The 14,851-nt window shown below is 64.3% G+C and overlaps 1 protein-coding gene across 1 annotated transcript in view; it reads left to right on the top strand.

Annotated features, from left to right (window-relative positions):
- The first annotated feature begins 967 nt into the window (after window positions 1–967).
- ZFPM1 (zinc finger protein, FOG family member 1) overlaps window positions 968–14,851 on the top strand; it is a 61,567-nt gene continuing 47,683 nt past the window's right edge. The window contains 1 exon segment of the mRNA XM_045987723.1: window positions 968–1,092. Coding sequence (XP_045843679.1) covers window positions 1,053–1,092 — 40 coding nt within the window. The 5' untranslated portion in view covers window positions 968–1,052.

Here is a 14,851-nt window from a genome sequence, read left to right as displayed (position 1 = left end):
CTCCGTTTGGGGGTCGCGGCCGCCGGAGGCCGCGGACCCCAGGAATGCCGCTTCACCTCGGTCTCGGACGGAAGTCCCCACCCGGCCACAGCCGCCTCCACACCCCAAATCTGGCCCAAGACACCGGGGTGCGTCAAGGCCTCGGGCTTCCGGAGCGGACCCTTAGGGCCCGCGTCCCGCCGGCGGAGGGAGCTGGAGGGGAGCGCAGGGGACCTGGGCGGGGCCGAGGGCCTGGGGGCGGAGCCACGGGGAGCCTGGGGCGGGGCGAGGGGGTGAGCAGAGCCTCGCCGGGTCAGGTTTGTGGGCGGAGCTAGCGCCGAGGGGGCGGGTCCAGAGCGACCCGAAGCTCGGCCGGACCCGGTGCCGCGGGGCGGCGGGAAAGAATTCGTCGCTGAGTCAGGGTTAGGCCTGGGGACAAAGCTGCGGGACCGAAGGAGGAGCCGAAGAAGCCCGAGGTCTGCCCAGGGCCGGGGGCGGGACCAGAGCCGTGCAGGCCGGGGGCGGGGCCCGCGCGACAGGGGCGGGGCCGAGACTGCCGCGACCCAGAGTCCGCCCGGGGGCGGGCCCGCGGCCGCGGGGGCGGGGCCGGCACGGCTGGGGCGGGGCCGGCACGGCGGGGGCGGGCCGGAGGCGCGGCGCCGGAGACACGCAGGCCCCGCCCCGCCGTGCCGGCCCCGCCCCCGCCCGCCAGCCCGCCGGGAGAGCCGGGCCGAGGCCGCCCGCTTAGCCGCGCGCTGCCCGCAGGTTCCATTGAGAAAAGCCGAGCGGCAGCGGCGGCGGCGGCGGCGGCGGCTGCGCGGGAGCAGAGGAGCCGGCAGCAGCCCGCCGCCCGCCGCCCCCGGCGGTCCGCGCGCCCGCAGCGCAGGGCCTTGCCTCCGGCCTCCGCTGCGGCTCCGGGCCAGGCGCGGCGGGCGGGGGCGCGGGCCGGGGCGGCCGCGGAGCCCGGGGGCCGGGGGCATGAGCCGCCCCGCGGCCCCGCCGCGCCCCCGCCGCCCGCCGCCGCCCGCCAGGGGCTAGAGGCGGCCGCCGGGAGGGCGCGCGGCGTCGGAGACATGTCCAGGAGGAAACAGAGCAACCCCCGGCAGATAAAGCGTGAGTCAAACTTCGCCCGCGCGCCCCGACCCCCGGCGGCCCCCGCTCGGCCGGCTGCGCTCGCGGCGCCCGCGACCTTCACCCCGCGCCCCCCGCGCCGCGCGCCCCCCGCGCGGTAATCTCCCCTGCGCCGGCCGGCGGGCCCCGCGTCGCCGCTCGGGCTCCCAGGGCCGGCCGGGGGCCGTGTCCGCGGGGGGCCGGGAGCGGGGCGGCTGGGGGCGCGGCCCCCTCGCGCCCTGCCCCTCCCCCGCATCCCCGAGATGGTGCGGCGATAAGGCGGCCCGGATCTGGGCTCCGATAAAGTTTAAAATATTCCATTCTGCAAGTCCCATCCTGATAAGATCGCTCTGTCGGGACGGGCTGAAATTGTGATCTTATCGCGCCGCGCGGTCGACTCTCCCAGGCTTTGTATCGAGAGGGAGGAACGGAGAGACCTGGGAGGGAGAGGGGGCACCCGGGCCGCGTGGAAATGCACGACCCAGTGGCGGGGACCGGCCCGCGCCCACCGGCTCTCCTGCCGGCCCAAGAGCCGCGTGGCTGGGGGCGGGGGCGGGGGCTGCCACGGCAGTCGGTGCGCTCGGCTCTAGCCGCTGGGACTCCCGCGTCCTGTCGCCGGGGTCTCAGACTCCAGCCTTCCCTGCCCGGGGACAGCCTCCTGGAGGTCCGACCTTACTCTCTGTCCCGGCCAAGGCCGCACGTGTAGCAGCAGCCGGGCAACACCCACCCCCTCAAGCGAGGGGCTACTCCAAGTCAGGGAAGGGGGGCTTCCGGGGACTCGGCCCCAGGTCACGGTCGCCTCTGCGCGTGTCCCAAGTTTGTCGCCTATTCCGGCCCGCGCGCCCCTCCCCGGGGGCCCGCGCGGCCGCCGAGTTCATACTGCCAGTGCCCAGTGATAAAGCGCCGCGCACTCTGGGCCGCTGGACTGCGCGAGGAGCGAGAGCGCGCGCGCACAGGAAGCGCCGCTCCCCACCCCACACCCGTAACTTCGCGCCTCTCGCCCGGGGCCGGAGTGCGGGGGTCCCTCGGGGGTCGCATCTCCCAGGCAGGATGGCAAGCGACGAGGGGAGGCCTCCAGCCCTCTGCCCAGCCCCAGGCACCCGGGCTGTCCACACGACCACTGCCACCAGGATCCCATGTGCGCGCGCCTGGGGGGAGTGTCTCTCCCCCCCCCCCCCCCCCCGTCCTAGACAGGAGGAAAGCAAGCCTGAACCTGGGTTCCCGTAACCCACTCCCTCAGTGTGCAAGCGGGACCTGTTTTCCGAAAGTCTCCTTCTATGAAGTCAACTTAAGTATTAAAACCACCCACAGGTCCCGATCTGCGCTCACTCTCTGGTTTCTTTTCCCCTCCTCCCCTGTGCGCCTCTGTTCGGTCTGCTCTCGTGTGTGCGTGTGTGTGTGTTTCAGCGTGATGAGAAACACAGATAGCGCGGGCAGGGAGATCTCAGGCTGGGAACCGATCAACAGCGCCGATAAGGCCTCGAGCAGGGCGAGCGCCCGGGCCCAGCGGGGTCGGCCGAGCGGTGCACCTTGGGGACAGAGACCGCATCAGGCACGCAGAGGACCCCCGCTGCTGGCCCTCCGCGCGGCCAGGATCCGGGCAGGGGTGGGGGCGCGGCAGGCGGTACCGGGCACCCTCCCTGCGGCACCCCCGGGCGCCTCCTCCCTCTGGCAGATCTTGGCGCGTTAAGATGCGAGCGCTGATTGTCACCAAGCGGCGGCGCCCGCCCGCCCTCCCTCTGCCCGCGGCGGTGCGTGCGGCCCTCGCAGCTGTGCGCCCGCCGCACTGGCCTCACCTGCGACCAGGCCGCGGGTGTGCAGGGAAGGGGGCCGGGCGCTTGGGGCCACCGCCCCCTGCGCCCTCACCAGAGCCGGGGCGCAGCTGCCCGCGCCTCTGTGCGCCTTTTGTTCCGCGCGGAGATAGATGTGCCGTGCTGATAAGGCGCGCAACCGATGGCGGAGGCGATAGGCGCTTCCATTTATTAACTTCAAACGTGGGAGCGGGGGAGGGCGAGGCAGGAGCGCGGCCTTGGCCGGCCAGATGGCGGAGACGATAGGCTGGGCCGAGCTGGCTGGGAGCGCGGGGCAGAGCCCATCTCGGGACCCCCGGCCGGCGAAGCTTTCCTCCCGCCCGGGTCGATGTGAGCTCCGATAAGCGCAGGGCCAGTCCGCCGGATGGCGATCGCCAAGAGCGATAAGAGGCCTTATCTATGGCCACCAGGCCCGGCCGGGTTCGAGGCAACAACAGCGCCGGGGAGTCGTGGCTGGAGGAGTGGGGAGGAGTGGGGGCCTGGGACCCGGGCCAGGGTGGGGGCAGGGGGAGCGGGCGTCTGCGACGGGTCGTTTTGGCGAGTTTTCTTCCCAAACATACTTAATTGCCAAGAAGTTGATCCTCCCCTGCGGGTGGTACAGTCCGTCAAAATGAAAGGAAAGTGACTCGCTCTGGCCCAGAGCTGCGGGGGGAGGGGAGGGGTCACCCGCCGGATTCCTACGAGATGGTGCGAGATAGCCCGAGGTGGGGTTCGTCACCTCCCGCGCCAGCGCGTTTCCCCTGAACGGTGCTGGGGTCGGTGTGCGTTCCTGGCGAGTTCTAAGTGTAGCCCCCTTGGAATTTGATGGAAGACCTGCCTTGCCGCCCTCAGCGGAATCTTTATGGAGCACTGGCTGTGTGCATGCCCTGGGTGCCAGCCCTGTCTTACGTGGGGTGATCGTTGGACGTGCAGTCCGAGATGCGTCCCAGAAGGGGCACCTCCAGCCCGGCCAGCAGTAGGCTCCGGTGGAGGGACCTTGGACAACGGGCAGGCTCAGTTTCCAGCTATGAGAAGCGGGGTGGTGATTCCTTGCTGTCGGCAGGGGGTGAAGGGCTCAGAAACAAGGGACGCGAGGGAAGGGATGCCACGGTGAAGAAGTGAGGCCGGTGGGGCAGGCCTCAGTGTCCCCCCTCTGAAAAATGCTGGCAGGTCTGACTGGGGTTGTCAAGGGGACCCCTTGGCAGGGGGAGGCCCCTTGGGGACCATGAGCTTAGATACCAAGTAGAAACCCAGGCCAGCCGGGTGGGGGGCTTCCAGCAGAAGCTGGGGACCCGCCCCTCCCATCCCCCCTCCAGCAGCCTCTGCCTCTCCTGGGAGGGTGGTGTTCACACGTTCTCCAAGTTTGATTAAGCAAAGTATTGGTGGCCGCAGGATGACTAATTCACTCCGTCACCCCGCACTCTCTCCAGCAGCCCGGCACCTGCCTGCAGGGCTGGCGGGGCCTTCTGGCGAGGGCGGGTGGTGGAGAGCTGGGTGAGGTGGGGTGGGGCAGGGAGGAAGAGGTGATCTCTCCTGAGTTTGCAGGAAAGGAAGAGGGATTGTCTGCACAAGGCCGTGCACAGTCTCCTCCCAAGTACAGGAAGCACGTGAGGGTCAGCCTGGCCCCGCAGGGCCCCCTCACTGGGACGGCAGATGGGTGAGCGAGAGGTGGGCCTGGCCACTGGCTTGTCCTGATGCAGAACCCACATGGCATCTCACTTGCCTTCCACGGCCTCAGTTTCCCCTCTGTGAAAGACAGGTGTGACAGTGCCTGCCATCCCGGGGTCAGTAGGGACGTAAGTCCTGTCCTCCGCTGGCCCTGGGAACACGGGGACCGATTTATGGTGAGCCCAGGGGACAAAGGGCTGGAGGCCAGAAGGGCCTTGTCCACAGGTCCCCAGCGCTGAACTGGACTTGAACGCTCCAAGTGGACCCTGGAGTCCCCCGTCACCCCGCGGTTGGGTTCCGCCCTGGCTCTAGATGGCTCTTGGTTTTCCTGCACACCTGGGCCTCAGGCAAGATGAACCGCTCATTCGTACACTAGGCAGTGATGACATTAACTGTAGCTAATACTTAAGGTTACATGTTAACTTCAAATAGGTCTGTTCTTACCACCTTTCCATCTGGGGAAGCGGAGCTTAAGTTCCCCGGCAAGGAAGGGGCAGAGCCAGAGCCGGGATGCAGGCGGCCCTCCCGGAGCTCTGGACCAGCCCGCCTGTGAGCATCACCTTGTCAGACAAGCATTCCTCTTGTCTGTCCGCCCCAGGCATATCCGGCTTCAGTCTCTGCATCTGTGAAATGGGCCTTTGGGAGCAGAGCTGCTCCGGGTCCTTCTCTAGCCCAGCCCTGGCCGAATCTCCCAGGGCCTCCTTCCCGACACTCTGCTGTGCAGGGGTGCTCCCTGGGGAGAAGGAAGCTGGCCCTGCCCGAGGGCCTGAGCCCTGTCCGAGCCCGGCCTGCCCAGCCAGCCCCTCCCTGCAGGTCACTGGGAGCCCAGCATGGCACCAGCCCCGCCAGGGATTTAAATGGGTCAGTTGGGGAAGAAAGGAGGAGGGAATGTGATGCCATTAATTGTACCCCTTATCTTCTGTTTCTATGCCAACCAGACGTTCCTGGGGCTTGACGGACTCGTGAATAATAGTCCCAGCCGGTCTGTCTGCCATGGACGGGCCTCCTCCTGGAGGCAGCTGTTACCCGCTGATGGGTATCGCCATGCGCAGGGACCCGGGCCTGGGCCTGCCCTCGGGCTCCTGCCCACCCAGCCACCATACCCCCGGAGCTGCCCCAGGGTCCCTGTTCCCATTTCACAGGAGGGGAAACTGAGGCCACAGCATGTGTTTACTCTCTGGACCTTGTCTACTGCTCCCCATGCGGCAGGAGTGGCCTGGGGTGCAGGGGCTTCCAGAAGTGGGCACGGAACACCCGCAGACGGGGCTGACCTCCACATGGACCTCCCGGCCTGCTGTGCTCTAGCTGAGAGGGGAGTATTTCTCTCTGGCATGTTTCCGTCCCAGCCCCAGGGCCTTTGAACAGGCAGCCCAGATCTCTGCTACCTGGGAATGGGGACTGGATCTGTCCTGTCCCCACATAGTGGGCTTTTCAGAACTCTGTCACATAAATGACCTAATGGATACACAGTGTGAAATGGTTGTAGGACTATGGGCAAGGCCCTCCCAAGTGAGCCTCGGTTTACCCATCTGCAAAATAGGGATGATGACATTGCTGGTCCCTGAGCACAACCCTGAGACTCCAAGGGAAACTCACATCATCTGAGCCAGTGCCTCTCCTGCCTCGGCCCCGCTCAGCTTCCTGGCTGAGTGGCCTCGGCAGGTGTCTTTCATTCCCAGTCCCGGTTGTCTCATCTGTAGAATGGGTATAACACGGTGCCTTCTCCTGCGGCTGTGCCGAGGGCCCGAGTAGGACTGGGATGCTGTGGGTGCCTAATGAACAGCATTTGGAGCACAGCCAACGCCCAGCTCAGGATGGGAGCCCGGGCTGTTTGTTGCTCGATGACATGTTGCTCCCACGCACCCCTGGGGGCCGGTGGGTGGACGGAGGACAGAGACCTTTCCTTCTGGGACCCAAGGACTTGTATCCCCACCCTGTCCCTACACAGGGAGCAGAGGCTTTGTGCTCCGGGCCTGGGCTGCCCTCATCTCCAGACTGGGAGGCCACCGCAGAGGGGCCACTGCTTGGCCTTGGGTCCTGACCTCACTGTGACCCTGAGGACAAATGACTTCTTGGATCTCAGTTCCCACTTTCGAAGCAAGAGCTTAATGGCTGCACCTCCTTCCTGGGGTCGTTCTGCGAGGCGCGTGAGATCGCAGGGGCCAGCTGTGAAGTATGGTCCCAAGGTCACGTCCCTGGTGGATGCGGCCGCCCTGGTCGCTGCTTGTTGCACTACTGAGATTTTGCTAGGAGCCTGGAGCACTGGACACTTCACGCAGAGTCCTGTCTCTGGCCTCCCTCCTCCTGCCTCAGCTGTTACTTTCTGCGGGGACTTGTGGGCGGGGTGCCCTGATGTGCCCCACGCGGGCTGGGCCTGCCCCACACCCCCTCAGTCCTTCTCCTGCCCAAGGGTCTTACCTGCTGTTATGACCCGCAGCATTATGGGTTCACCCAACTTCCAGGTGAGAACACTGAGGTCCTGGGGGACTGGGACGCGCTGGAGGCTGCAGGATGGAAGCTGATCTGTGGACCCCGGTGGTGGGCAGAGCTTCTCTGGGGTACACTGGTTCGCCCCTCAGGCCACCTGTCCCAGGACCTCTCTAGCCCACTCGCCCCCTCGTCCTTCTCCCTCTCCCGAGGACCCATGTTTGGGGGAAGGCAGTGTCCCGGCTGGGTCAGGAATGTGGCAGCTGACCTTGGGCAGGAGCTGGGTTAGGGAGATAAGCCAGCCCTTCCCCTCCCCCTCCCGTTCCCGTTCCCCCGTCTGCCTCCCCTAGACCAGAGGCTGGGCGCTGCCAGAGCCCGGCTTTCCCCCGCTGCAGAAGAGGAGAGAGGGTGCTGGGGTACCACTTCCAGGAGCCTGAGCACGGGCAGAGCTCAGACCAGCCCTGGTGCTCCTGGATCCTTCTGTGCAGGCGCCGCAGTGGGGACAGAGCCCCACACAGCCAGCCGCCGGCTCCCATCTGCTGAGTGCTTTGCCGGCATCCGTCCTGTGATTCTCCTGGACGCCTGCTAAGGTTGGGGTTTTCAACCTATTGTCCACACAGACAAGTGGAGGACAGAGGGCAGGTGGCTACACCAGGGTCACCCAGCACACGAGCAGTATAGAAACAGGTTTGAGGAGGGGGGTCTACAGAAGGCTGGGGCCTGTGTCCTAGGCCTCCCAGAAATCGTAGGCAGGCTGCTTCCTGGGAAGGAGGGGATGGCCACCGTGTGGGCTCTGATCGTGGGTGCTTCCAGGAGCTTCCCGCTGGGCGGCCGCAGCCAAGGACAGGCCAGAATCCTGGGGTCAAGGATAAGACTCTGCAGAGACACAGAAGTTGCCCTGCCTTCCCAAGACTCAGTCTTTACCTTCGCAAGACGGGATGTTATGAGGATGCCAGGCTGGGCTGTGAAGGTGCCTGGACCTCCTGCAAGTCGCCAAGCCTCCCTTTCCCCCATGAAGTGGAACATCGATTCTGACGGCTCGGGGTGGGGAGGCTAAGACCTGGTGTAGGAGGTGGCGGGGTTCAGAGCTGGGGGGCCATCGTGGCGGGGTTTAGAGCTGGGGGGCCATCAGGGTTGTGCGACAGTTAGAGTGGAGAGCACAGAGGGTCGTCTGTCTTCTCAGTCCCCCGGGCCTGCTTCCCACCAGTTCTTCTTGGTGTCTGACTCAAGCCCTCCAGCTCTCCCCGTCTGCCCTGGGTGCCTGCACCTGTCACAGGCCTCCTGCCTCAGTGTCCCTTTTCTCCATCAAGCCTCCACCCTGCAAGTCAGACCCAGAGAGCAGGAGGGGAAGAGGGCTGAGGGCCTGGTGGTCATGGCTCCATCCTGCAGTGGGCCCTCCGCTGGGAACAGGGCCTCGTGGGCAGTGGTGGGTCTGTCCTGGGCTCTCCTGGATTCTCAGCCCCCGGGGAGGGCTCGGTGGCTGCCCAGGTGTCAGGTGCTGGGACGAGCGAGACCCAAGAGGAGGCCTCGGCTCAGAGCCTCTGGCAGCTGCGGGACTTCACGTGGCCTCCAGACCCAGCTTGTCCGGGGCCCCCCCGCTCATCCTGCCGTGAACCCGGATTCGCCAGGCCTTGGTCAGTACGGCAGGCGTCCCCTGAGCACTTACTGAGGCCCCGCTGTGTGCCCAGAACCTCCAGCCCCCGCTGAGGGGCGCTGAGTGGCTAACCCAGTGCACAGAGGAAACCGAGGCTTCCTGGGTCTTCAGATGGAGGGCTGCCGCCGGAGCTCCCGGCCCCGGGGAGGGGAGAGGATGGCCGCGGCGGTGGTTTCCACGGGGAAGAGCTCTCCTGGCTTTCCGCTAGCCCAGTAGCACTCATGCTCGAGTCCAGGAAACTGAGGCCTTCCTGCGGTTCCGGGCAGTGTCCAGCTGTGGTCCCCAGGCTGTTTCTCACTGGCCATATGACCTTGGGCGAGTCCCTTCCCCTCTCTGTGCCCAGGTGGCTGCTGCCCTGCCCTGGAGCTGCAGGAGAGGAACCAGAGCCCCCGGTAGACCCTGTCTATACCCGGGGCAGTTCCTGGGGCCCTTGGGGTCAGATGGGGAGCTCCGTGCAGGGCCCGGGCCACAGGGGGACTCCTGCCCCACAGCTCAGATGCCCCTCTGAGCACTCAGTCCTCACAGGGTTGGAATGAGTGGACTTGGGGTCCCTTCTTCTGAATGAACAGAAGCGTTCCACTTATGGCCTGTGGGGCGTCCATGCAGGAGGGCTGAGGGCAGTGGGAGGCCCTTTCACATTTGAGGGGTGCAGTGAGTGTACCCCAGGCTGCCAAGGGGCCACGAAGCCAGGCGTCAGGTCAGGACCTGTAAGGGAGAGAGGCCACAAGGGTGTCTTCGCCCTGCTGGCTTTGTTACTGATGCTTCTGGCTCCCTGGGCTTAGAGCCTGGAAAAGGCCCCAAGAAGGGGCCACCTGGTAGGAGGGCATGCAGTTCCTACCCTCTCCCACCACCACACTCTGTCGCTTCATGGGCCTGGCACAGCTCAGGAAGGCCCAGGACCCCCGGGACCCTGAGCTAGTTTCCTGCCTCAGTTTCCCCCCCGTGCCTCCTGCCCATGCCCGGCCCTGCCCAAACCAAACATTTTCCCAGAGTACAGAGAGACCCCGACATTCACTGCGGTGGCCTTATGGTCAGGGGGCACCCAGGCCCGCTGTTGTCGTCCCGTCCCCCCCCCCTCCCCCCGCTTTGCCGGCCGAACTCCAGTCCTCCCGGAACTGTCTGCCGGCCGGGCCTCTGGCAGGCCCAGGTTTCAGCTCCTGTGATAACTCGGAAAGTTGAACTGGCCCCATTACCGCGCTGAGATGGTTGGCGAGATACGGCCTTGATAATGGGGGAGATATGGCGTCTCCGTGGCCAATAGCCCAGCCTCTCCGCCCATTAACATTCCCTACCAGCGATCCGGTCCCGCCGCCTATCTCCTCCGTTTCCACTCCTCCCGCAGATAAGAATGGAAATTCTGACTTCATAGCTCACTGATTAAAGTGTCTGGATTTCTTGATAATACACAGATAAATTATGTTTTTGAAAAAGAAGGTAGGGAGGAGGGCGGGGATGGGGAGGGCCCTGGAGGGGAGCCCTTGGCCGTCCCCGCCAGCCTCTTCTGGCCCTCCCGGGGCCGGCCGTGAACCTCAGCCCGTCCATCCTGCCCCTCACAGGCCTCTGTACTGGCGCGGTAGCCGGGGGCCCGGCCGCGGCGGGGAGGGCTTGGGTGTCCACTCAGAAAAGCAGCAGCGGGAGGAGGAGGTGCATTGGAAGGGAGGGGACCCCTGGCCTGAGGGGTGAACCTCATGGCGGCACGGGGTGGGGGAGAAGGATTCAAGGTGCCTCGCTGCAGCTGGGAGTCTGCCCCGGCCGCCCGGGCTCTAACTCCGGGTGCGTGTACCTCAGTCCCATGCTCTGTCCAGTGGGCCTCAGGGCAGGGTCTTCGCTGTCCCCGGGGAACCCGGACCCGGACTTGGTCACACAGCGCGTGCCCAGTCGATGCAGGGACTGCGCAGAGCTCCGATGGGGAGGGGCTCCCGTCCCCCCAGCCTTCCCTGGCCCGCCAGCCCCCTGCCACTTGTGACGGTCGGCGCCCGGATGGGACAACGGTGCCATCTCTGCGTCTGTCTGGATAAAGCCGCCTCCTTCAGCTGATCCGAGATCCTGCGGTGATGGCGGTGCGATTAGCAGCGATTAGGGCCCCGCGTGTGGCTAATCCCCCGCTGAGGGACAGGCGCGGCAGCCACGTGGGGGCCAGGCACCCGCAGCCGTGCCAGAGGGGACGCCGAGGCCTGGGGGGGCAGGACCCCCCCAGTGTGTGCCTGGGGCTCCCCGCAGGTGCAGCCTTGCGGGTCATCGTCCTCCCTTTTCTGTAGCTCTTTTCTAAGTGACTCTCAAGACACGACATTTCTCTGTGATCCCAGAGGCAGGAGGCCTGAGTGGGCAGTCAGCAACGTTGCCGACGTGATCTAGGACGCCACAGTCCCAGCAGTCCTAATGGTGGCCATCGTCAGTGGGTAGCTTGCTTTACTGAGCACCTTCTGTATGCCAGGCCTGGGCTTGACCTGTGACACCCTGTAGAGTCCCAGCAGCCCTGGAAAGGCGCCACCTCTGACCTCATTTCTTCTCAGAAGAGGACTCGAGGGGCAGAGAGGTTGAGCAACTCACCCAAGGTCACACAGCTCAGAAGGGAGCAGTAGAGACTGACTTGGAGACCTAGTCAAGGTCTGGATCTCCATCATAGCTGGAGGTTCTGGGGGTGTTTGTAGCCGTAGCTCCCCTCTTCCCCTAAGGGGTCTCCTCCCTCCATTTAGGGAGAAAGGCCCAGGCACAGAGGGTGAGTGAGCGCTTGGGACCACGCAGATCTGTCTGAAGGCGGGAGACGATGGGGCGCCCCACTCCTGCTTATCTTGGGGGTCATTTCATCTGCCCCCAGAAAACAGGCTCCTTTGGTGATAAAATTGGTTTCTTTCTGTCTTTTGGGTTTTGTCTTGTTTCATTATTCTAAAGGAAGTCAGCTATTTCCAGTAAAATGTGTGCATGTGGGGGAGGCAGACAAGCGTAGTCTGGGGTGACCAAGGTTCAAATTCTGCCCCGGGGGTGGGCAGCCTGGGCAAGTGACTTAATGTCCCTGGACGCCAGTTTCCTCGTCTGTGCCGTGTGCATACTCATGAACCTGGCCAGCCGTGTGTGGTGGGGCCCTGTCTTCCAGGGACGTGTGCAGGGGTTGGGGTCCCCAGGGCTGGGGCTGCCTCCCTGCGCCCTCCCTGCCTGCTGCACACCGCCTGTGAATCCCACCAGCATTGTTCCTGCACTGATTTTGGCAAATAGCTCCAAGGTGCAGAGGTATGAGCCCCCCCGCCCCCCCACCCCTCCCGCCCCCCCGCCCGCCTCCCCCCCGCCCCGCCGTTACACTGTGCTGTGGAGGGTTCTAGAATATTTATCCTGAGGCCTTGGGAGTGTGGCTTCCGGAGCCAGAGGGAATGCAGAGGGTGTATGGGGGTCTAGCCTGCCCCTGTTGCTGTGGCTCACAGGCACCGCCTTGTTGTAAGACTCAGTTTCTGCATCTGTAAAATGGGGCTGAAGATGCTGAGGCCAGCCCCAGAGACCTAGGGCAGCAATGTCTCCCTATCCTGCCCAGCTATGCCCACAGGACCTCACAGGCCTTCTGGAGAGAGGGACTCAGCGCCCAGTCTCCAGGCCACTAGCCCCTGGGCCTCCCTGCCCTCGTCATTGCCCCTTGGGGCCCTTCTGTGGAGCCACAGGGTAGAGGTGCAGCTGGGTTCTTGTATGCACAGTCCTCGGGAACCCCACGCTTCTGGTCGGGAGCTGGGGGGCCCGGGCTCGGGGTGTGGGACGCAGCAGGAGGGATCTGAGCCAGGGTGGGCCCCCACCCCTCGGTTCCGGGCTTGGGGGCCGGGGGTGGGCTGTGTTCCACCCTCCTCCCCCCAGCAAAAAAGAAAAGGGAACTCTGATAAAAGGCGATAGTTGGTGTGGCGGAGGAGGAGCCCCTATCGCCTTATCTATCTGCCTGCTCGCTCCCAGCCGGTGTGCGGCTCCCCTTATCGCACCCACCAAAATGCCAGGAACAAAAGCCTGTGCACACTCACGCCCTCGGAGCCCACCACCCCGCAGCTGATGGGGAACGGGATGCCACTTAAAATCATCATCCTCTTCATTGTTTTGCGAAGGAAACCAAAAAATAACCCTCCCCGGGGAGACGGGGCTCTAAATAAGCTGCCCCCCAGGAGGCCCTCCCTGCAGGGAAGGAACCTGGCCTTGGGATGAGGGGCGAGGTCCCAGCTGTGCTGCCGTCCTGGTTATGTGACCTTGGGTCAGTGTCTTTCCCCCTCTGAGTCACTCCTAACGGGCGGGGGCGGGAGGGGGGGCAGGGTGGAGGGCTCGGCGGATTTAACGGAGCTTTGGAGGAAAAGGAAGAGCATGCACTATAACCAAAGTCCTCCCGTGTGGCAGGTGGCCATTTTGTGTCCCGACTTGAGCCTGGGGCAGGTTATCCAGAGGTTGGCACCCCCAGAATCTGCTGCCCCAGCGCCCGGCCCCCGCCGAGCCCAGCGCACCCCCACCCCACACCCCGCAGCGCCCAGCCCCGCGCCCCAGCCTTGCCCCCCAGAGCCCAGCCCCGCCCCCAACTCCATCTCCCCAGGCCCCGCCCCCGCGTCCCGGGAGCGGAGGTCCTAATCTCTGCGCCGCCGCCAATGGAAACGGACATGCAAATGAGCAGGAGTGAGGCCTGGGGATTGGCTGAGCTCCATGTGTGAGGCGGGGCCTCCTCCGGGGGCGGGGCTCTGGAGGAGCCCTTAGTTTATGGAATGGGGGACACAGTTTTGCGCGGACCTTGACCCGGTAATGGAAATTCCCCCCAGCTCTGGACCGGCCAGCCTTTCTGGGACCTTGCTTCTGGGGCCATCCGTTTGCCCAGGTGACAGTTTGGCCTCTGAATGACCTCTTTCTCATCCTCAGAGCCCAGACCCCCACAGCCTGAATTAGGGGGCCAGGACTTGGGCGTTCCCGAGATCAGACCAGCCAATTCTGACTCCCAGATGGGAACACTGAGTTCAAAAATGGGGTGGGGCAGTTCAAGGCCGGCCAGCTCCCCCTCCCTGTGTCTGGGGCACCTCTAGACTCTGTGCATGCTGTTCCCCCATTTCTGCCCCCCCCATGAGTTTTATCCAGGACCTCACTGCCAGGCTCCTTGTACCCCGAGGCTGGGATGGGGCCATGATACCATTTTAATGAGTGAGAGTCCCGACCCGTTTTCCAAGCCTGCTTTCCTGTTAGTAAAATGGGACGGTCCGGTCTGTCTGCCTCTCAGGGCACTTTCTGTGTACTCTGATGGGCACCATCTGTTCCCTGGGCCTCAGTTTCCCCATCCACACAGTGAGGGCTGAAACAGGAGTTTCTCAGGGGGTTTCTTAATCTATCTGTGGCCAGGCTATGTTCTAGAAACTTTGGGTCTTTCATATTTTCCATTTTCAAAAACTTATATAACAGGAGACCGTGTCTGCATGGAGTATTCAAGAAGCTCTGGAGGCTTCTCGTTGTGTTCAGAGTCGCTCTGCACCCCACGCGTTGTCTTGGCGGTGAGATGGGGGCCCAGCTAGGCCCAGCTGGCCCAGAGCCTGACCAGGGGCTCCCCCAGTTCCACAGCACCTGCAGGACTCTATGACCCGAAAACCAGTCACAGGCGTGGGCGTTTTGCAAAAATGCATAAGTGGAAAATAGCAGAGGGGCAAGGAGGGGACAGGTTCCAGCTGAGTTCTAAGGGGAGGAAGTAGGGAGGGGGCTGTCGGACCAGAACCAGACGGAGCGTCTTCACACCCTCCTAAAACAGGGTGACAGGGTGACAGTGCTTCCCAGGCCAGGAGTGAGAGGCACTCGGTGCTCAAGAGGGAAAGGACAGGGGCGCCTGGGTGGCTCAGTGGGTTAAAGCTTCTGCCTTCCGCTCAGGTCATGATCCCGGGATCCTGGGATTGAGCCCCACATCAGGCTCTCTGCTCAGCGGGGAGCCTGCTTCCTCCTCTCTCTCTGCCTGCTGCTCTGCCTACTTGTGATCTCTGTCCGTCAAATAAATAAATAAAGTCTTAAAAAAAAAAAAAAAAAGGAGGGAAAGGACAACTCCTAGGCCCTGTCCCCGGGAGGGGTCCAGCAGCACTGGCCTCAGAGTCTGTCCCCAAGGGGCCTTCATTCTAGAGCAGCTCTGTCTCCCCAGGACAGCTCAGGGCATACAGTAGGTGCTTAGTAAGTACTTCCTCAACAGATTTCAGAATCTCCCCACCCTGGCCTCTGTCCCAGGAGAGCACAGCAAACCCAAGGGGAAAGG

This window comes from Meles meles, chromosome 19 (genome assembly GCF_922984935.1).
Source record: "Meles meles chromosome 19, mMelMel3.1 paternal haplotype, whole genome shotgun sequence".
Classification (NCBI taxonomy): Eukaryota; Metazoa; Chordata; class Mammalia; order Carnivora; family Mustelidae; genus Meles; species Meles meles.
The sequence above is the reverse complement of the archived record's forward strand: the minus strand, read 5'-3'. Positions and strand labels throughout refer to the sequence as shown.